This window comes from Filicampus tigris, chromosome 5 (assembly GCF_054856515.1).
Source record: "Filicampus tigris isolate MCC_2025a chromosome 5, RoL_Ftig_1.0, whole genome shotgun sequence".
Lineage (NCBI taxonomy): Eukaryota > Metazoa > Chordata > Actinopteri > Syngnathiformes > Syngnathidae > Filicampus > Filicampus tigris.
In genome coordinates, this window is record NC_141221.1 from 23,020,742 (window position 1) to 23,045,000 (window position 24,259).

Here is a 24,259-nt window from a genome sequence, read left to right on the forward strand (position 1 = left end):
ATATGAAAATACGTATTCAAATAATATATTATGCCACGTTTGAATGGGCGCGCATCTAACTCCTCACTGTGATGACGGCTTCACATGTCATCACAACATGCAATATATACCCATGCAGTGGCCACCCCCACTGCTCAGATAGGAAAGCGCAGACAGTAAATAAAGTACTTCGTAGCGGCGAACAAGTTCTTTGTTTCGACAACTGTTGCTTTCAAATGGGATTCCTTTCATTTTAAAGGCTTTATTCCGCAACTTTTTCTCCCCGAACAACCCCCACCATCAACAAGGTAAGTAAATTGACTTTTCAACATTGATGAATCCTGTCGTACGTCGTGGCCCGATACACACACACGCACACATACATACACTATACAGTATATGTGAAAAATTTAAGACGCTTACTCTCATTCTATTATTTTTATTATCATCATCATTATTATTATTACTATTCCTTGAATTCGACGGGTCTGCATGTTTTCCCTTTCATTGTTTTCTTGCGATCGTGGCACATATCCTGATTGCAGTGTTTTAAAAAAGCGGCGCCTTGAAGTTTACATATTAGGAAGAAGAGAGAAAAGTGAAATAAATTAATTAAGGCTCTAGTCAACAAGCACCCGCCTTAGAAAAACGGGCGCGTTCGGAAATCGGCTCCAAGAGCGTACTGGTTCACTCTGACCGTTCTGAAAGTCAGGGTGTTGCTCAAATTTGTTGTTCCAGAGCATGGACTTTCAAAACGAACCGCCCCACGACCTCTTTCCCTCCTCAACCTTTGCTCGCAAGGAGACAAAAATCTCCGGCAAAATAGAGCAGTTACAAGAATGTCAGAATTTGGACATTCGAGTCAGTATACGAGTCCGACATATATTTATTTTTTTACTCACGATTTGTTAACACGACATGTGTTCCTGTAAATTGGTAAGACTGGAAGTGCTGGGCGAACGCACCTCCTTCGTTGAGGTGCTAAATGCTGAAAGCTCTAAATTCCCACTGTCATTGGAACTTGAACACACCATGAATCAGTTTACTTGAGTCATTCTCACATTAAAAAATTACGTGTCTGCTCAACGTAATAGTAAAAAGAAAGTAGAATTTTCTCCACAAACATTTGTAGCCTACTTTTTTTCTACTTAGATAGGTCTTGTGGCATGTACTCACCACAAGCTGAACTGAAATACAGAACATATCCGTTACACCTGTTCTTTTTAATGGTGAGTCAACACGTCATTTTTTTTTAAAGCGGGAGAAAAATGCTGCCGTTTGTCTTACAAGAAACAGGAACATGCGATGCCTGTCGTTGTGTACTTAAATAAGAAGGGAAAATGAAGAAACAAAAAAACAATAACAGCGTTTAAAAAAAAGAAAGAAAATTATGTAAGTAGACTTTCACAGAGCTGGGCATTCCGTTATTATATATCAGCATTTTTGGGACGGACTAATCAAGGGACGGACTAATCAAGGGTGGATGTGGATTTTAGTCCGTCCCATTGTTGGAAATTTCAGCTGGTCACTCGCTTGAGATATAAGCTCTTTCAGAAAAAAAACAAAACTATTTTCCAATGCGTGTTCGTTTAATCTTTCACGGAGGCATCCAATGTAAATAAAGGGTCACACAAGTTGATTGAATTTGCTCGTCTATTCTTTCAATCTCTGAAATACAGGAATCAGAAAAGGTCAGCTGTGGGTTTCTTTCCTTACCTCGCGAACACTTAAACCTGTTGAAGGTGAAATGAGAAAAGGGCGCTGTCGAAGATGCAACCCAGGTATAACAAGCTCCTCGCTCATGGATCTCCTAGCCTGGTCTCTTTTGTTCTTGTCCAGGTAATGATAGCTGGCCATGTCATATAGCCCGGGATGTCCACAAACCACAACGATCATCTTTTCCTTTGTTTTGCGCTCTCCACACAAGACCAGCCGAGTGTTCAAGATGCTGTGTGTGACGTAGTACTCCCCAATGTTGTTTTAGCTGTCGTGAGGCAAAGCGGGAAAAAGGTTCATTTCTTTTAGCCGCGCCGAATGGAAGAATGAGCGGATTTTCGGTGCTTCACTTCGCACCCCCTGCTCCAAACGCTTCATCCGCACGCAACTGCGCCCGCCCGCACTAACTACATTGACTTCAATTGAATTGCGCCGACAGATTCAATTGAATATTCACATGTAGCAGGATCAAAACTGTTCCTGCCTGATTTGTTTCTCCACACACGAACTGATGGTGTTCCAGTCGGCGCTTCGGAAGTGGAGGGGAAACCAGCGAGCCAATCAGCAACCGGAAGGGCTGACCAATGGAAGCGCTCTCTGGACCGGGCATCTCCGCCCATCCGTTCAGAGACTGAACTCTTTCACGTCGCTGCATTGACATATAAACTATGACCGCTGTTAAATAAATTAGTTACATTACAACTCTTGACTCGCTCACTTTGTCTCCTGACACACATACAACATGTGGTGGCAAGCGGTTCGTCAAACCGTTAACCCAGAAGTGGGTGCCCATAAGGTAAGCGGATTTGAATAGTAAATTAGCCAGCTAATGAGCTTTAAATAAACGTCTGGGGGCGGATGTAAGGACGGAAACGCTTTAAAAGGACGAGGACGGACGGGTCGAGAGGTATCTGGCCGGAGTACTGTCAGACTAGAAAGGTCTTTTTTTTTGTCTTTTTTTTTTTTTTGTCTTTTTTTTATTTATTTATTTTATTGGTCCGTAGTGATGCAACCTGCCCGCAAGCAGAAGAGCGTATAGCTGTCTCACACACAATGACACTACGTCTTGAGAGAACGGTAAGTGATGCTTTGTTATCTGTGTCGAATTTATATTAAGCAAATTATAAAACTGACTGTTTATGGGTGTAACTTTATCAAAAATAACTTTGGTTATCGTTACCCGCGTAAACTTCATCATAATATTTCCGTGAGAATGCCGTGTTGTCGACCAGTGGACGTGTATAACTTTATTGCTTATTTATTGTAATGTCGTTCTATATGTAATAATCACTACAATCATTTGTCATCAGAATCTCAAACGTGTAGTTTGGAATTCATGTCGTTTTACCAAACAGTAAAATGCAATGGCCACGTTATATATTTTTATTTTGACTACCGGTATATTTTTACATTCACTCTTTGCAGATGCATCACTCGATCATTCGGGGGAATGTGAAGTTTGCAAGGTTCCACTCAATGCGGCAAATATACTGCCCACTTTGCCCCAATTCCAACCTGCTTGTCTTGCTTGTAAAGTTCTCCAGCACACAAAAAATCCAATTACGGTTCGGTTAGCTGAAATGCATCTGCGGACACTTCATGGACCCTCTGCCCCAAGAGCAGCTGTTATGTATTATTGAGTAGTATAATGAAGCCATCCATAAGGGACGGATGTTTCAAAGGCATTTCTGCGAGGCGAAATCCTTCCTGTGTTCCGACTTAGAAACTTTTGTGTTGATTTCATCAATATTTTCATTTATTTTTGAAGCCCACTTTTATAACAATGTTTCTTTTCACCAAGAAATCCTTACTTATGATTATAAAAAAAAATATTTACATTCTTTTCATTTTGAGAGAAATGAAAAAAAACATTAATGCTATTGACTTAAAAAAAAATTATATTCGAATACAGTAATGGAAAAACATTTTTTTGGAAGCAAGAGGAGCAACAACAACTACTACGGGCTGTACCCGTATGTGATAAAAATTGAGATCTAACAGATGACGTGGTGCTGCAATGGAGATTGACCAACCGGGCCGGATTCTGAGGAGGACCTACTTCTCCAAAGGAGTCATCCTACAGCACTTTCTCTTTAAATGGGCTTACACGCTATTCAAGTTTGCGTTGTATAGCACTGCATTGTCTCTTAACTGTTGCCACTCAGCATCCATTGCAGCCTTGTCATCCTGGAAGGGGGATTTCCCCTATTTGTGGCCCCTTCTCAAGATTTCCTCATTTTTTCTCAATTGTGTTTGGAGTTTTTCTTGCCCTCCTGGGGGTTAAGATTAGGGGATGTCCTAATGGTCTTTTTAAAGCCCTGATACTTTTTTCATTGAATAAATTTGACCTAACTAAACTTTTTGAATGTGTCTTTTTGAACAGTTCATTGTACACAGGGTTGAGTACAAACAGAATACAGTTTTTGTAATCATTAATCATGGCGAATGATGTTGGACCTATAAGGTAAAGTATCAAAGACAAGAACAGACTATCCTATACAAATGATTGTGTTGTTGGAATGTTTTGTAGGTCTGGAGTCCATAAGCCCAGTTAGCAATTTACAAAACAACTACTTACTCAATGCGTGTTCGTTTTATCTTTCAAGACGGTATCCAATATAAATAAAGACTCACACAAATCGATTGAATTTTCTCGTCAGTTTTCTTTACCATCTCTGAAGTTCAGGAATCATTCGATGATCAGATCTGGGCAGCTTTTCCATCCTCGCGGACGAGACGGGCGAGGGCAGAATAGGGGCGCGGTCTAACATGCAGCCCTCACATTTATACTGTCTTCAAATGTGCAGAGCTGGGCACTTGACCCTTTTTTTGTCCATCAGGCCATTTTCATAAACATTGTCGCCCCCCCCCCCCCCCAAAAAAAAAAATACGTGGATGATGCCCCCGCGGGAGGGATGCTCACGGAAGAGGTTTATTTAAAGACAATTAGCTGGCTAATTTACTATTCAAACCCGCTGTGGACACGCTTCAAACGCGCCATTTACTCACATACTTACTCAGCAGCTGCGTGTACTTACTTCCATTGCGAGCCCTGGGGTTGTTTTTGTCGCATTGTATAATTATTTGGGTCCAAAAGACGACAAGTCTGCAAGCATTCAACAAGTTACTTATTTTCCACACTTCCCCTCCTTCACACTTCCCGGCCTTCAAAATAAAAGCATGCCAGCAAACCACTACACAGCAGGTTTGCTACGGCGTATTTCCGGAAGTAGGAAAGTGCATGATGTGCCAGTGTCATACTTGAGTGCTGCGCACAGCTTGAATATGCTTCCGGACACAAGTTGTTTTGAAAGAAGACTAAAAAGAAGCCTTTCACCGAGTAGGCTGAGATGAAATTTGGCCACGTAGCGAGCACGTCACACGCATTAGGGCCCATTAGTGGGCCGGACTAAAATCGACTTCCGGCCATGCTTAGTCCAGTCATTTTTTTAAATTTGTCACCCCCCACCCCTCCGCCCCCAAAATGGGCATCTGGCCGGGCCGGAGGGTCCGACCGGTCCGGCCCAGGGACTGCCCTGCTCTGATAATGTGGGTTGGTCTCCTCCCTGGCTGGCCCTTCCTATGGGGCTGATCTTCACCAGCTGGTCCCGTGCTCAGATCAGGGCACGCTGACTCTGGGGGAATTTGGTTTTTGGTTAACCTGTTGGCTAATATAAAGCCATTCATATAGATCCAGATCCTTCAGACCCTCTTTCAGCCTCAAATACTGAGGCCGACATAATTTAGAATTGAATAATTTGAAAAAAAATCTAATATAAAACGCGTACCTCCCTCTTTCGACCCCACTTCATGGGGTCGCCGTAAATTTAGACCCATGTAGTGTGCCAGAAATATCGAGATGCAGCTGTGAAGATAGCCCCTGTGACTATGTGTGACCCCTAATGAAATCAACTAATATGTTTGCCAATAGTGTCATAGAAAATGAAGGCCAAGCAAGAGAAAGTTCACAGCAAGATAACGGCCCGGCTCAAGTCACCTATCTAAACATATCATAGGTCAAAGAGGCCTAGTCTAGCACCCCCATCTGAGTGACCTTAAGTTAAAACTTAACACTAGTGTGGTACAGCATGTGGTAAATTGACCTGTGACCCGTAATGGACTGGGTGCGTGTTATTTGTGTCCCCGATGTGAGCAATGACGGATATGAGCACATGAGCAAGCAAAGTCAACCTATATGTTAATCAGTTATCGTGGACCCTAAGATAGACGATGTCGTTCTCCTCGTTGAAGTCCTCCGGCCTTGGAACCTCTGGGACAGGCATGACGATATGCCCCTCCCACTGGGTGGCCTGGTAGGGCAGGTGCCCTTCCCCAAGACTGCCCACCGCACAATTGGTACTCCTGACGACCAAGGCCCTAATGCAAGGAACACACCAGCCTCCACAAAATACAAACATGCATAGGGCTACTCCTATGGACATATTTAAGATAAGGTGATTATTTGTGGTAATAATGAAGATTTACAAGCAGTCCTTTCCTATTATTAAACCTCAACATTGTAATGAGCAGACTAATAAACGTAATTCAGAACCGACCAAATAATCTACAAAGTTAGAAATCATTTATTACTGGGAAATAAACAGGAAATGTTTACTGAAAGGGAGGGGGTCTATAAGTTAAGGGGACAACTTACAATTCAAGGTTCGCTATACAGGCACCACAAAAGAGCTTTATCTTTAGCATTCATGGAGTTAAATTTTGGAAAAAGTTAAGAATAGATGTACGGAAAAGCCTTAACATAAGACAGTTTAAAACAAATATAAAGACATCATCTTTGCAAAGTATAGAAATTTAGGAAAGCCTACGTAAGATGGACAAGTGGACATTTTACGGTACATTTCTATTTATATAATATTGTTTAAAAAAGTGTGAATGTCCTAATTGTGTGTAAATGTCCTATTGTTGCATTATAGCAAGAAATTTGTAATATTTATACACGATGTCCTATAATATTTTGTATATTAGAATGTTACATGTCCTGCAGCTGCTTATTGGTATAATTGTTCGTTATATTCAACTGGTCAGAAAAATAATTACTAAAAGTGTATTTTGCGCATCTACCTTTGCTCGTGTCATATAAAACAGTCCACCTTTACCCAAAAATATTTTCACAACAAAATGTCAATTTCTCAACATATTTGTATTGTACTTAAAACTCCAGCACTTCTTTTATTGATAAAATTATCTTAGCAACTATGTCAACACCATTTCATTCAATCAATTCATTTTCAAAAATGTGTAACATTCATTCAAAATAAAACAGTTTCTCTGTTCTTATTCAGCTTGTTTTGGACAATGTCCATGCCTTAAATCTTAAAGGGGACATAATACATCCTCCAGCTAATCCTAACTTGGTATCTCAATCACATTTTAAATGGTAATAATAATGACTCTCACACACAGATTCCACTCCAATTGGAAGGCAATAATTCAGTCAAATTTCAGGTTTATCAACACCTGTCTTGTGGTTTGTCCATTTGCAGTCCAATTATTCATTTACTTGATGGATGAATTTGGTTAGTCAAAAAAAATGTTTATTGATGTTTTTGGGGGGTTTTTTCAATAGCAATATTGCAAATCAGTACCTGGGATTGCAATGGGATTGATGCAATGGGTTGATCAGGCCCATGGACCCATTGCCCCCCCCAAGTGCTGAAGAGGGCTTGTCGGTCCCCAAATCAGGTTTTCTATCCCGGGGGCCCGTCCCTTAAACATCCTCTCAAATCTCATACACATTCAAACTTCCACCTTTTGTTCACAACTTTATTCACTGGTTAGTATCTCATTCACTCCACAAAAAGGTGCTTTCCAATTCCACTCAGAGACACCCCCCCTGGCGCGTCCGCCATTTGTACATTACAATTTGTGCTAGCAGTTGCTCAATTCAGCCAGCGTGTGCCAAATTTTATCGCTGCCATCGGTGGATTTTGCCCATCCAATCGCTGTGATGATGTTCATCCTGGACGTGGTTGAGAATCCTGGACCTGTAATGTCAACTAGCTTGTAGATAACAAAGTTTGCAGTCCGGTATTTTATGAAACAATGTCTTGTTCCTTCAGAATTGTCACAGCAAAGGTCGTCCAGCCTGTTTATATTTAATACATATCACTTGGTAAATAGATAAAGAACTATTGAGCCAAATTAAAAAGTATATAATCCCGCTTTCGTCAAACTTTTGACAGGTGTGATGTCACACAGGAAGTCCCGCCTTAACCACGCCCCGTTATGACATCATGTCCAGTTTAAATCCCACCCCCTTTGATGACACCATTTTATAGTCCAGAAGTGGAGTCCCCCCCTAGGAATTCCCCTTTGATGATGTCATTTTGTAGTCCTGAAGAATGGTCCCGCCCCTAACCACGCCCAGTATCTCCTCTAACCACGCCCCTTTGTAGTCCGGAAATGTAATTTTACCCCTAACCTGCCCCGATACGTCGTTTCCGGTCGGCCATTTTGCGTTGCCATACATCATGTCCTGTCCGCCATTTTAACGTTACATCACTTCCAATTCCCCGGCCCTTTAGCACGTCATTTATGGTTAACGCCCCCTTACGGTATGACCAAATATGGACATCCTCAGACGTTATGCTTCCGCATCATCTGTGGTAACCAGGGACAAGTAGAGACTTGCCCGGGACATGTTCAGATATGTTTGGACGGCTTCCATCTTTTCCGGTATGCCCGAATATGGGTATCCTCTGACATCATGCTTCCGCCTCGTTCAAAGTCACGGAGGGATATGTTTAGACATGTTTTTAGGCAAGTCCAGGTATGTCCCGGCTGCCGCCATCTTTTCTGGTCTTTCCGGTATGACCAAATATGGACATTATTCTTCCGCCTCGTCCAAGACATGTTTAGACATGTTCTGAAGAGGTCGAGCCCCCTCCCCTCATTTGCAACGCGCGACCATGCACTTGGTCCTAATCAGAAAGTAAAACAGATTTTCCTGACTGCATTATGATGGAGGAGACATTTCTATTCATAAAGGCTGTGGATCAAACGCTCATCAAAAATCAAGGATTTATTTGGAAAGAAGACAACACCCACCCACTGAATCATTGGAGTAATACCACGTCATCTTCACATTTGACTATGAAACACCTGAACTACACCTGTAGACCATTTTGCATGCTTGGTTATGTTTTTTTTTTTTTTTTTTAATGACTGAGAAGAGCACCCGCTTATTTTCTTAATACACCTTGTCAGGACGTTTCCCATACAATCGTGAAGTGCCCACTTGATTGAATTCATCTTAGCGCAATGCCACGTCATCTACACATGTACCTATGAAACAGCAGAATTACACCTGGACACCATTTTGCATGCTTGGTTATGTTTTTTTTTTAATGACTGAGAAGAGCAACCCTTATTTTTCTAATACAATTTTGTTACGACGTTGCCCATACAATCGTGAAGTGCCCGCTTGATTTAATTCATCTTACCTCAATACCACGTCATCTACACATATGGCTATGAAACACCTGAACTACACCTGTACACCATTTTGCATGCTTGGTTATGTTTTTTTTAATGACTGAGAAGAGCAACCCTTATTTTTCTAATACACCTTGTTAGGACGTTTCCCATACAATCGTGAAGTGCCCACCTGATCGAATTCATTTTAGCGCAATAACACGTCATCTACACATATGCCTATGAAACACCTGAACTACACCTGTACACCATTGAGCATACTTGGTTGTGTTTTTTTTTTAATGACTGAGAAGAGCAACCCTTATTTTTCTAAAACAGCTTGTTAGGGCATCTTCCATACAATCATCAGGTTACTATACAATTAAGACAACACAGGTTGGAAAGTTTAGCAGGCCTCATAGAAGGCCTCTTTTTTACTTTCTCATTTGTTGTATCAGCAGAAAAATGTAGCCCCCAACCTCCTTTGCTCGAGCTAGGATGCTGAGTGTCTCCCCTAAAATATAGCCAGATAGGCCTCACTCAGGTGTGTGTATGCGCTCTACAATATTTCTGTGTGTGAATGATAACAGTTATCAATGAGGTTCTTTGTTCATCAGTGGCTATACTTTTGCATCCGGGTTGGTAATTATGAAGTTAGCCTTGAAAAAATGTGGGAGTATAGACAAAGTGATAAAACATAAATAAATTAAAAAATGTACAGAGGCATGAACGATATAAATGAAGCGGCACAGGAGGTCTTTTCACAGAAGAGAGAAAATCTCAGTGGAACGCCAACGCAAAGACAAAAAAGAGATAGACGTGAACAGACCGCTGGAAAAAAATGGACGGTAAGTACATGCTTTATTATCTGGCTATATTTTAGGGTGGCACACACATACATGCAGGCTCCATCAAAGGTGGGGGCCACATTTTTGTGCTGATACCAGAAATGAGAAAGTAAAGAAGAATCCTTCTATGAGTCCTGCTAAACTTTCCAACCTGTGATGGCGTATTGCACTTCATAATTGTTTGGGAAACATTCGAACAAGCTGTATTATAAAAATATGGAGTGCTATTTTCAGTCAATTAAAAAAACAAAACATAACCAAGCATGCACATGATTGCACAGGTGTAGTTCAGGTGTTTCATAGGCAAATGTGTAACCCCATATTCCAGTAGCAGGGGCAGACAAAGACCAGGTTTGAGTCAATGATTCAGTGGGCGGGTGTTGTCTTCTTTCTAAATAAATCCTTGATTTTTGATGGGCGTTTGATCCACAGCCTTGATGAATAGAAATACATGTCCCCTCCATCATAATGCAGTCAGGAAGATCTGTTTTACTTTCAGATTAGGCCCAAGTGTATGGTCGCACATTGCAAATGAAGGGAGGGGGCTCGACCTCTCCAGAACATGTCTAAACATGCCTTGGACGAGGCGGAAGCATGATGTCCATATTTGGTCATACTGGAAAGACCGGAAAAGATGGCGGCAGCCTGGACTTGCCTAAAAACATGTCTGTACATGTCCCTCTGTTACTTTGAACGAGGCGGAAGTATAACGCCCATATTTGGGCTTGCAGGAAAGACCGGAAAAGATGGCGGCAGCCAGGACATGCCTGGACTTATACCCAAGTTGATACAATGAGTTTCATGTTACAGGCGGAAGTACGATGTCCATATTTGGACATGCCGTTAAGACCTACAAAGATGGCGGCAGCCAGGACATGTTTGAACATGTCCCTCCGTTACGCTGCGCGAGGCGGAAGCATAACGTCAGAGGATGTCCTTATTTGGGCATGCCGGAAAAGATGGCGGCCATCCAAACGTGTCCCGGGCAAGTCTGTACTTGTCCCTGGTTACCGCAGATGAGGCGGAAGTATGATGCCCATATTTGGTCATACCGGAAGGGGGCGTTAACCATAAGTGATGTGTTAAAGGGGCGGGGACTAGGAAACGATATAATGCCAAAATGGCCAACAGGACGTGACGTATGGCAACGCAAAATGGCCAACCGGAAGCAACGTATCGGGGCGGGGTTAGGGGTAAAATTACATTTCCGGACTACAAAGGGGCGTGGTTAGAGGAGTTATTGGGCGTGGCTAGGGGCGGGATCATACTTCAGGACTACAAACTGACATCGTCAAGGGGGCGAGACTTCATAAAAGGGGCGTGGTTAAGGCGGGAATTCTTGTGTGACATCACACCTGTCAAGAGTTTGACGAAAGCGGGATTATATACTTTTTTCAAAATTTCCTAACCAATTGCTAAGTATTCCCTGTCTTAACAATAGATACAGAACATTGAGAAAGAATGTATCAATTAAAACTAGTGATAGACCGATTATCGGCCGGTCCGATTATCGGGGCCGATATTTGGCATTTTGGCGATTATCGGCATTGGTCTTTTTTTCATTTTAAGGCCAATAAATTAAAAGCTGGTCTATTGCAGCTTGCTGCAGCATGGTTCTCTCTCTCGCTCGCTCTCTCTGTGCTGCTCAACTGGTCCTACCGCCAAAGCAGATTGGCCCGCCCACAGAACCATCTGATTGGTTCCTTGTGCAGTGTGGGTAACAGCCAATCAGCGTAAAGCTGCCTGTGTCTCTCTCGCCAGAGTAGCACAGCCTAGGGATGGGCGATACTGGGAATTTTGGTGTTAATCCGATACCATGTAAATACAGGGTGGTATCGGCCGATACCGATACGATACCGATACTTTTAGCTTGGAAATGTCATGATCCCCCTTGAGTTAGTTTATTATAATTATGATAAACACAGCAACAAAGACTTGAGGAAATAAAAATGTTTGATTTTTTTATTAAATAATTACAATGCGGCGGTGGTTGACTGGTTAGCACGTCAGCCTCACAGTTCAGAGGTGGTGGTTTCGATCCCGGCTCTGGGATCCCTGTGTGGAGTTTGCATGTTCTACCCCAGCCTGCGTGGGTTTTCACCGGGTACTCCGGTTTCGTCCCACATTCCAAAAACATGCATGGTAAATTGATTGGACACTCTAAATTGCCCCTAGGTGTGAGTGTGAGTTTATGTGAGTGGATGTTTGTTTGTCTCTGTGTGCACTGCGATTGGCTGGCAACCAATTCAGAGTGTCCCCCGCCTACTGCCCGAAGACAGCTGGGATAGGCTCCAGCACGCCCGTGACCCTTGTGAGGATAAGTGTTATAGATAATGGATGGATGGATAACTACAATGCAAACTTTAACAGTATAAAAAAAATACTTGTACTACAACAACTGTTTCAGAACAAAAGTCAAGAGAGTCAAACCAAAAAAAGCAGCAATGTAACGAAAATACAAATATAACAATGTCAATATGACAACTAAAATACCTCCCATTGCACAATGTTTTGAAAATAAAGTCAGTGGTGCAAATAGTGTAAAAAATATATAGTAAAAACCTTTAACAGTAGAAAAAAATAAAATACTTCTACTCCAACTATTTCAGAACGAAAGTCAAGAGAGTCAAACCCAAAAAAGCAGCAATGTTAAGAAAATATAAATAAATTAATATGAAATCTGAGTACCTGGAGGAAACCCACGCAGGCATGTGGAGAACATGCAAACTCCACACAGGAAGGCCGGGGCCGGATTTGAACACACGATTTCTACACTGTGAGGCAGATGTGCCAATCTCCACTGGCCACCTGTAAAAAATATTTGGTTAGTAAATAGAAATTGGGAAAAAATCAGCAATGCTTTCGTCAACTGTGTACACCAGGCACTAATGCGCAACAGATGTCATTCCTTCATCAGGTCACCAATGGTGATTGTCACATCCTTATCAATATTACATTCTGTCCTCATTTTCACAAACGAACCAATACTTCCATGCCTTTTATCTGCTGTTTTGTGTAAATAATCCATCGTCCTCCAGCTGCTTGTCAAGTCCAAAACCAAATCTTGGAGATTGCCACAACATACAATTTTAACATTATGTTATAGGTCATGTCCAGTGTGTCCTGCTATTAAAACTAAAAGTGAAAAGTGTCCTGTATATCCATCTCTCGTTTTTCCTTAGAGTAGCCCCCTGTGAAAAATATACACGTAGAAATGTTTTTAGCCAAGTACACCTCACCAGCGCAAAGCATTTTGATGAAAAAAACGTAACGAGAAAACAAAAACTTAATACAAGGTGTTGTGTCAGTATGTATTTCTTATTAAACTCAATTCATTTGTTGTCAATTTATTTATTTATTTATTTATTTAAGACTCTGGCATGGATGCTAATATCTAAATGGTTTATAGTCTCACATATAATCACTTATAATCTCCCTTTTGGGAACCCGTAATCAAATGTCAAGATTACTCGCACCAGAATTCATGTCCTGTCCCTGTCTGATTACGTCTGGCACTATAGCAAGATAGTCAAGGGACAACTCTATAACACATTACATCGAGCCATTGATTGTATAAAGATTTCTGTCAATCAATAGGTACTAGATGGCTTAACTATATCGAGCAAAAGAAAAGGAAGATATAAAATTATAGACCTGTTTCGCTGTTACCTCAATTTTCTAAAATACTTGGGGAGCCTTTTGTAGGAAAAGTATGATTTAGCAAGTAACCGTCTATAGTCAACATCTGTAGCAGTGATGGGATTTGTCAAAAAAATGTATGACTGGTCTTCAGCTGATTCTATTTTAAAGTGGCAAAGGCATGTATTCCACTTGACAAGTTGATTTATTGTGGTCTGCGACTACACAGATAAACAATATTAAAGTAACATCCTCCAATACACATCCATTAATTCACAGCACGCCTAGACTTCTCAATTCACTGTATCAATAATTAAACAATCAAACCATAAGAACAAGGTCACTGATAGTGTAGTGGTACACACGCCTGAGTTGTGCGCGGGCAGCGTGGGATAGATTCCCGCTCAGTGGCGGTGTCTGTGTGTGTGTGTGCGTGTGTGTGGGTGTGTGTGCCCTGCGACTGGCTGGCGACCAGTTCGGGGTGTAGTCTGCCTTCGCCCATTGACGGCTGGGATAGGCTCCAGCACCTCCCTGCGACCCTGTATAGGATAAGCGGTTCGGAAGATGCCATGCCATACCATAAGAACAACTCACATTTACCCGTTTTATCATCTCGAGAACATTTACCAAACTTGTCGAAATTACTAACGTTTCTTGACCTGACATCACTCACGGGCATACGCTCTATGCAGTAGTGTACAGTAATCACCTAATAGGATTCAGGAACATTATAAATGATCAAACTCAACTTTCTGTATTTACACACAAAAACAAACGTGACGGAATATAGTCAAAATTATGGCGTTTGCTGGCACTCCAACAGCTAGTTAAAAATAAACAAACGCCCCCCCCCCCCCCCGTCTCCGTCTCCGACATTCCACGCTGGACTCGAGGTGCGTTCAAGGCCCACTCACCATGAAGGACAGCTCAAAAAATGCACAGATATTCAATGAAAGTATCAGATGCCAACAACTCCTAAATCATAAAACCATGTGGGCTTTCTAACAGACTTGATGATGTGTTGAAGCTGGGCAGTTGTTTATTGGGGGTTTAAGGAAAGTGTGCAATGGAAAATAGTTCATGTTTACTTTAGTGCCACTGACAAATGTAGAACATTATAAAAAAGACAAACTGGTTTGGGACAGAAACAAACATAGGGACGGAGGGCCAATCAGGGCCCCTGTGTTTTTCCGCTCCTATTTGTCATTGGGCATTGTCTCCCACCATTTTAGGATGGTCCGTCATTTTGTGATCACTTAACTATGACTGCATAAATTTCACTACCTCATATCAACGTTTACATAAGTTTACTGTATGCTTCCCTTCACTATTTTTTGGCATCCTTTTACAATTCTTCCAGTTTCTCCACTCCTCCAAGGAAGTGGTCCATCCAATCACACCCACAAAATGGCAATGCAGCCATTCCTGCTTATACAACCTCTGTTTTGAACGCTGCTAGATTTTAACGTAATTTGTTTTTAACCCTCTGTACTGTAACACTTTGAGATGTCCCCCATGATAAATAAAACACATTATTTTAATTATTTAACAATCCCTCTGTCATACAGCAAGGTCACTCCCCCTTCTTTTATTTCTGTTCTCCTTTTTTCACAGCTGTGTCCCACACGCAGGCTTGTAACATCACCGCAATTTAGACCAAACATTTCAAGACGTCCATTCCACGTCGGCCCACCTCAATCTGATACTCCAAAATTCAGAATTAAGAAAAAGCGCTTCGTCAACATGCTACTTGATACTAATAGTATTCTCTTATCACACAATCCACAGAAAAGTCAGCAAAAATCTAATACTCATATGAGGCAAACATAAACAAACAATGATCGAATAAAACACCATCAAATAACATTCAGAAGGTATGCGCAGTCCGAGCGTAAAAAGCAACTAGAATATTTAATATGCAAGATCACAAATAGACAATTTAACATGCAAGATCACAATTACAAAAGCAGATATCTTCAAACGCTTGATTAAATATTGATTATAACTGGCCACTCGGACAATCCCTGATTGCCTTATCTCGTCACGAGCCGTAGTTATTGAAGTCGCCGACAACACGCTGCTAATCAGCTGTGCGTTCCTCAGAGGCCCTCAGCGGCTCTCTGGTGCCCTCGGCACTGGGCTCCCCGGCCCTCATGGTGGTTACCGCTGGCCAAGCGGTCACACCTTCACTTCCACTAAACTACGCTAAATGTTCAGCAATCACACCAAAAAGCGCAAACAGGACAACTGCACGCTTAAAGCATTTTATACAACACTGCTTAAGTAAATGACGTCAATAACAACAAGCAAGCAACAAAAATATCAACCACTATACAGCAATAAATTCCTGAATTTCAGAGCATTTACCTAACATTATTTTAAGCCACGCTCCTCAACTCCACAATATCACAAAAGCAGAATTAGGAGATTTTGTATAAACAGGTTCTCCCTTACCTTATTTAATTTACTTTTGCCAGCTGGCTGTAATATTGTAGGAGCTCAGAGCAGCCAATGGACCCACCTTGAGAGACCACGTCGGAAGGTCACCATCTGTTGGTGTTTTGTAGGTCTCGAGTCCATAAGTCCAATTAGCATTTTACAAAACAACCACTTACTCAATGCGTGTTCGTTTTATCTTTCAAGAAGGTATCCAATATAAATAAAGACTCACACAAATTGATTGAATTTTCTCGTCAGTTTTCTTTAACATCTCTGAAGTTCAGGGATCATACAATGATCAGATCTGGGCAGCTTTTCCATCTTCGCGAATGCTCTCACCCGAGACGGGCTAGGGCAGAAAAGATCAGGGCACGCTGACTTTGAACTGATTATGCGATGTGTAATTCCCAATTTGGTTTTTGGTTAACCTGTTAGTATAAAGCCATTCATATAGATTCGGATCCATCAACACACAAATACAAATGTGATGGAATATAGTCAAAATTATGGAGTTTGCTGGCACTCCAACAGATAGTTAAAAATAAACAAACACCCCCGTCTCTCGTGTTCGACATTCCACGCTGGACCCCGGGTGCGATTTTATATACAATGTTTTTTATCTTTTATGTAGCAACCACTATTGATTGATTGTCTTTATTTCATACATGTAAATAAAATAATATTCAAATTAAAATTGAAGTACAAATGTAAATTTTTCTATAAGTCAAACAAAGAAGAAAAAAAATTTAACATATGGCAAGGCAAAACAGACTATCACATGCTCGAAAGGGGGTATGAGGAAGTATAAACTAATATCTAGTCCTACCTCTTACATGAGATCCTACTTTTCATCTTATGTTCTGTACAGTATTGAAAAAATACATTAAAAAAAAAAATCTATGATTACTACAATTGTAAAAGGCTTTCTAAATATGTAGATATTTAACAACTATAACATGAATATTACAAACAGCAACTGGTCATAACATTCTGATACAGGTAGATAAATATTATAGGACATTGTAAATATTACAAGTTTCTTCTTATAATGTAACAACATGACATGACTTTTTAGAAATTTTAAGTATAAGTACAAATATTGAGTATTATAAATAGAAACAGTACAATGTGCTCACGTCCATGTTACAAAGGCTTTTCTAAATTTCTATACCATATAGTTAAAAGTAGCCAAATGTTATAAAATGATTGTTCTGACAATCAAAATTATGGTTCTGGTTCTTCTTCAAGGTACTTGATGTAGTATCAAGTCAGGAAACTAAATTAGGGGTTATGCTCGTACTGATCTCAGGAGCAGATGTCTACCAGCCTACGGAGTAATTATAAGTTTTAAACATAATCACGTTACTGTCACGCTGGTTACGCTGCCTGATCATCACAAAAAGAAGGTTGGGAGGGAGTGCTAATAGTAAGCGGTGTTAATGCGCATTTTACAAGTTGGTGTGAAAATGTAAACGCTTTTATTTTCACCACTTTTATTTTCAAATCCTTACTACCACCACTTCCTGTCGAAAATGTAAACGCTTTAATCTGCAAATCTTTACCACCACCACTTCCGGTCTGACAGTACCCCTGTCTGACAGTACCCCTCCTCCGGCCCGAAAGCCCTTGGACGGGTCGGAGGACAATCATTTTTATTAATAAGGAAGAAGGGATGAGGGCGAAAGGGTACCGAGGTCGTGGATGGAGGACGGACCGGCAAAAAAGGGTCAATCTGGGCAAAATCCCATCTGCGCCCCTGCATAGAGACACATGACCATTCAATCAAAGTCACACCCGTGGTCAAATTAATTCCTTCAGTGAACTTGACCAATGTTTTTTCGCCTGTGGGAGGAAGCTCCAGTCCCCAAGAGAGCTCTCAAAAGCAGAGAGCGAATATCAATTAGCAACAACCCACAATAAGCGATCCAGAAAATAATGCTAACCACTTGACCACTGAGCTGCCTGTTAATCAGCTTTCAATTATGACTTTTAATGTATTTGTTAACAACTAACAATGAAAAGAGCCATGAGCAAAATAGAAGCAAGTGTGTCAATTACTCAGATGACTTTTTCCTCTGTGTCATTTTGACATTTTGTATGTCCTGGGAGACAGCTATAATTAGTTCATGCCTCATGCCTCCAGGTGAATTTTTGTTTTCGATTCAAATTTTGAAGACTATTGAGCACAGCCTGCATGGAGGTGGATTGATAAGTCCGATTTTCCTGGTTCTGCTAAATAGCCATGTTGTCTCGCTATCCGAACAAAGCTTTCACTGTTGTAGTTCATTTGACAAAGTTACACATTTAGCTTTGTGGCAAACACATTGTAATTGACAGACTACATGTTGTGGGTCATAATGTGTACTGAGAGTGATATATATATATATATATATTTTTTCATTACTTAAAAATGTCCTGAATTGTACGTTCATACTAAAGTTGTTGATATTATTGATATTACAAAGAAATTGATGGAATTATTGGTTCATGTTCATGCAAACAGAATGTTTTACATTTTAGATTCTTAAAAGTAGGCCTCTTTTGCCCAGATAACAGCTTTGCACATTGTGGTATTTTCTCAGTCGACTTTATGATGTGGATGATTAGATATTATAGACATTTATGATCTGGAATGACTTTCGGTTCACAGCGCTTCATTATCAAGAGTAAATAGCTTGAATTTCTTGACCTCTTAATTTGTCTGAGAAAATCTCAATTTAAAGGTGTTTCCAAACTTTTGACTGGTACTGTATTTATAATTATACAGTACATATGCATAGTGCGTACATAGTATACAAAAAAAAATATCAGTCAGTTATTGCTATCGGATACAAAGTTATCGTTTCGGTGGACCAAAACTGTTATCGTGCATCCCTAATTCAGATATTTATTCTGAAACTTACTTTGTATTTAGCACATACTGTAGTTGTACTTTTAATTTCTTAACATCAATCATTCTTAATTCAGGCTCATTGTCCAGACTATGGGGATCCCATAATTATTCCCAGAATACTGTTTGCTTTCCCCAAAGTGGGGCACATACAATTCATGCCACACAATTACTGCACTTTTAACTTGAGGTCAGGGTATGTCCAGATCAAAAGAGTTCCTGGTCCCAATGCGGACCAGAGTCTAAAGCTGTCGATTTCTGTTTGTCTCTTCTTCTCCACATCTACTTCTATTCTCCAGGAAAGAATGGAAAGGCTAAACAACCTGCAAGATGATATGGAGGAGATGGGAATTGGATCAGACAACACAACCTCTAAATCCAGTCAAGAGTCCATGAACATTACGTTATTCCCCTATTACCAACATTCCTTGTATGTGGCGACAAGCTATATCCTGGCATACCTCTTCATCTTCTTGCTGTGTATGGTGGGGAACATTCTGGTGTGCCTGATTGTCCTGGAAAGCCGCCATATGCGCACAGTCACTAACCTCTTCATCTTAAACCTGGCTGTCAGTGACCTCCTAGTGGGTATCTTCTGCATTCCTACAACACTTGTGGACAACCTCATAACAGGTAATATCTACGCAATATTTCAGCTATATCAACATGTTTTACGTTTTTATCAAAGGCACTTCAACAGTGGTCACGGTGCAGACTAGCATCTCTCCAGCAGCTAATTTTAATTTCCATATTGTAGTCTGTTGTGGGTGCAGTAGACAAATAGAAGCATCTTAAAATGACTGCTAAAATGCACTTTTTAGCCATTTCAGGGCACGACCGATCACGACTCACCTGTTTTCTGAAGCTGAGCAATTATTGGTCGTTATCTGAGCCCAGAGAAACTGTGATGTCCTTTTCAGTCGACAGAAGTCACAAAATGGCCGCCCCCTGAGATGGCTGAAAACAGGTGGATTTTGCTGCTTAACTCATATTCCACAAACACAACATTAATCAGAATGCCTTGTTTCGACTAGTGGGCCTGCATAACACATATTCGTGAAAAAAATGTGTTTGTGTTGTTTTCCTCTTTAAGGAATTGAAGTGGGAGCCAGAGGGTTCGAAGTTTGAATATTGCAACAGAAAAAAATATGGAAAACCAGTGCAGGGATGTAGTAAAGTCATTCCAACCACTTCTGTGACGGATGAGCTGAAATGAAAAGTGAAATTGTACACAACGAATCAGAGACTGCAACAAGAATCAGAAACGATTGGTCTGCTTGGTTGAAATCGAATGAAGCATTACCCTCACCTTTTGACAAACACAGGAAAAAATTAAATTGACCTTGAAAAAAATCTCTATCAGTACAGTATTGTTGCATCCGCTATCAATATGTCCTATTGAACAATGAGCAAGTATTACATTTCAATATGAGTCTCAATATAATATTTTGCTCAATGGACTGTCAATGCTGCTATCTGATGCAATTAATATATGTATTATTTATGTTTTTCACTCCATTCCAATAAGAAGAACACAATCAAGAATGGAGTCAATCAGGGTAGTCTGCATTCTTTGACCCCACTGGGTATTGCGGACAGAGCATAGCTCATTTCATACTATGTTGGGTGCCTTGTCAAGCATCTATCCATTTTCTATGCAGTGGAATCTCGAGTTACGAATGACCCTTTTTACAAACTTTTCAAGTTACACACAAAATTTGGGTAGAAAAGCTGCCCCTAGTTCCATACATGTTTTGTTACGCGAACCGTCTCAGCATGGATGAGCAAATGGATCTCTGTTGTGCTTCTCATGCTAAAAAAAACCCATCAGTGGCTCTGCAGTTACTCATTGCAATAGTTGTGCTGTTTTCTTTTTTTTTTTTTTTTACTCTTAATTAAACATCAGACTGATTAAAACGCTACTGTTGACTGTAACCCCCAATGCCCCAAAAACTCGATGTCTCCTCCACGGCAACAAATAGAAAGCTCTTATTACGGTGCAGCTGGAAGTTCCGCTTACACGCACTCTTTTTCCATTCACGATTCTAACAGAGGTCGCCTTTCTGGTGGCAAAACATTTTGACAGTATGTATGAAATGTTCCGTCTTTATTGCATTGGCGCATCTCTTCAATTGAAAAAAAAAAAAAAACATGATAAAAATGGATGTCTGCTGCGCGCAGCAGCAAGGTCTGCCTACACACACGCTTCTTCCAACCACAATTCTAACAGCAGCCGCTTGGATTTCTGATTGACGTGGCAAAATTGACAGGTTTCCCTGGATCATTCATGTGTAAAAACAACAACAACAAACAATTTGAAAAAAAAATGCCATTGACTTCAAGTCATGATGCAAATGTCACCTTTTGTATGGAGGAAACTTAGAGTCATACAAATAAATGTATCCGAGTGACCCGAGTGAGATCACACTAAGAAATCAACAGTTTTGGTTTTTCAAAAATGGCCGCCAATTCACCCAAAATGCTCTGCCATGGCTTTCTTTCTGTTATAATGACAAATTTGGTGTCAAAGTATACACTTTTATAGTCAAGGAATAAAACATAAAATGCGGACTTACGGTAGGAACCAGAATCTCTACTCGGGCGCCTACGATGGCCACCCCGTGTAAATGGCCAACCAGGCGCCCAAGCAAGCGACTGATGGGAAGGGTTCTGGAGTGGACACTAAGGGATCATCATCACAAAAATGTGACAAAAGCTGACAAAAAGGGTTTCGATAATGACTGGGGAAAGGGACCAGGAAAAATCAAAATCAATGTCAAAAAATGAATCCGAATCAGAAAGGAGATTAACCAAATCGTGGCCATCTTCACAGTCAGAAAATGCAGTATAAAAACAAAACATTGGGTGTTAAACTAGAAGGGGAACGTGCAAAACTAGGACCAGTGGATGACAAAGATGAGAGGGACATGGAAGAAAAGACAGAACTTACACAAAGGGTATTGGGGTGGTTGGCAGGCTGAGGGCGGTTGGAGGCAGACCGGGACTTGCTGTCATCACAGGGTGTTGTGTGTAGAATTTGGAAGAAAAATAATGAATTTGATCGATTTTGGAATACGACTGTAACATAAATTGTGGAAAAAGTGAAGCTGTGAGTACTTTCTGGACACAGCACACTGTATAGGGATCAATAACCAATTATCTTGGGCAAAAGAAAATGAGTTTTTCAACTGGCAGGGTTGGCTTGAATAACCCGGAATTTGAATTAATTCACAAAAGCAAAGCGATAAGACTGAATACTGAATTGCCCAGACAGCTTTTCACATGAAAATTTACATCTTCTGTTGAAAACTCAAGGACACATTTTGTCAAAACAAATGTTTGTTTTGTCTGTTACTATACAGTATGTGGTTATAAATAAATGAACAAAACATTTTTTTAACTAGAAAACATATATATTTTTTGTCAAAATAATTGACATTGGATAATTTCCCACGGCACAACTGATGATCTTCATCTTGGGACCAAACAGAACACGTTTTAGATTTAACAGAACATTTTTTGTCTGTGAGTTCTCTTTTTACAGGTTGGCCCTTTTCCAATGCCGTCTGCAAGATGAGTGGTTTTGTGCAGGGTGTGTCTGTGTCTGCATCAGTCTTCACATTGATGGCAATAGCTGTCGAAAGGTTTGTTTTATTTATTATTTTATTGATACGCAATGTTAAAATGAATAGTTTACTGGATTTAAAAGAACACAAATTAACCATTTTTGCTTGAAGCTTCCCAAATATATTGGCTTATTAAACAAAACAGAAGGTATTTTGAACAAGGGATAAATAACAACTACCTTGCTAATTAATTAAATGACTACACTTACAAATGATGAAAAAAATATATATGGTATACGTTTTTTAAAAATGTTTTATTTAACCAGGTTGGTGCCATTGGGATTAAAAACTTCTTTTTCAAGAGAGACCTTGCCAAGACAGGCAGCAGCAAAAACACAAAGTCACAGACATACAAAAGAGCAGAGCTGTGCATTTTACTACAAATTGAGCGTCCGTCATTCGTCATCCCTCAGCAGCGTGGATACCCTTCCGTCGTCCGTCATTCACCTTTTATCCCGGGAGGCAAAAAATAGTACCCGTCTATAGGCCGGTCTGCCTCAAATTTCAAACGGTCTCCCATCGGCGATTCCGACTAAACTTTCACAAGCAACCCACCCCCCACTGACCGATATTTGAACAGAAATAGTGACTCACTTCGCCGTGGAAGTGTGACCGGCATATTCCTCTTCTGCGTTGTTCTGGTTTCAATGAATTGGAATCAACTCCGTCCAGGACCCTCCGGCCCGGCCGGACGCCCATTTTTGGCAAACCTGCTGTGTAATGGTTTGCTGGTCTGAGTTCATTTTGAAGGTCGGGATTAAGAGTAGAAGGGAAGTGTGGAAAATAAATAAGTAACTTGCTGGAATGCGACTTCTTGCCGTCTGTTCGACCCACATAGTTATACAATACGACAAAACCAACTCCAAAAGGAACAAATACTTAAGCAGGATAAAAATAAATATATACTCACGACACAATAATGCAGTATGTCATGAAAATGATAAAGCTATGGAAGTAAGTACACGTAGTAAGTACACTACTAGTGACGCATTTGAAGCGTGTTTTGAGGCATGTTTGAAGCGTGTCCACAGCGGGTTTGAATAGTAAATTAGTCAGCTAATGATCTTTTAATAAACCTCTAGGCACGCATGCTTTTTTATTTTTTTTGGGGGGGGGGGGGTGGCTGGGGGCTATAAGTTTTATGAATAAGGGTGGAGGGTCAAGGCCAGAAGGGTATCCAGGTCAAGGGCAGAGGGTCGCGGCCGGACCGGCAAAAAAGGGTCAAATGCCCAGCTCTGCAACTTGCGCAACATTTAGAATATAACTATCTATGATTCATATCCAGAATCAATTGTTCAAGCAACCGAGCTAAAACATCAACATTCTATGGAAAATGCCTCCATATTTATCATTTTAGATTCAAAAACATTTGAGGGCACCCGTCCCTGGACATTTAAGTCTTTCTGCAACTGATTCCAGGGTGATTCTGAGGGTTTAGAGTAATCAAAAGCCTTTCTTCCATTTTTCTGTGTGTTTGGAAAACAGAGGCCATAAGAGTAGAACTACGAGAGTAGTCAATTTGACTGTTTTCAAATTTTGATGTGTTATTACTCTGCCTATATATATATATATATGAGATGCTCCTGGCCTTTTGACTTTTCCTAATTATGTGTATATTTCATAACCATGGTGCAATTGTATGGTATTAAACAATATAAAAATAGTTACGGTCCATTACTCATTTAACT

The 24,259-nt window shown here is 40.6% G+C and overlaps 1 protein-coding gene across 3 annotated transcripts in view; it reads left to right on the forward strand.

Annotated features, from left to right (window-relative positions):
* The first annotated feature begins 128 nt into the window (after nucleotides 1-128).
* npffr1l2 (neuropeptide FF receptor 1 like 2) overlaps nucleotides 129-24,259 on the forward strand; it is a 26,809-nt gene continuing 2,678 nt past the window's right edge. The window contains exons 1-3 of one of the 3 annotated variants that reach the window (XR_015086955.1): nucleotides 129-287; nucleotides 2,219-2,772; nucleotides 3,121-4,106. Coding sequence is in view for 1 of the 3 variants with exons in the window: in XM_086031815.1 (XP_085887941.1) it covers nucleotides 19,251-19,578; nucleotides 22,490-22,589 (428 nt within the window). In the remaining 2 variants the exon portion in view is untranslated. Of the gene's footprint in view, nucleotides 288-2,218; nucleotides 2,773-3,120; nucleotides 4,107-19,244; nucleotides 19,579-22,489; nucleotides 22,590-24,259 lie in introns of those variants that run through there. The other 2 variants (XR_015086954.1, XM_086031815.1) reach the window with 2 other exon arrangements.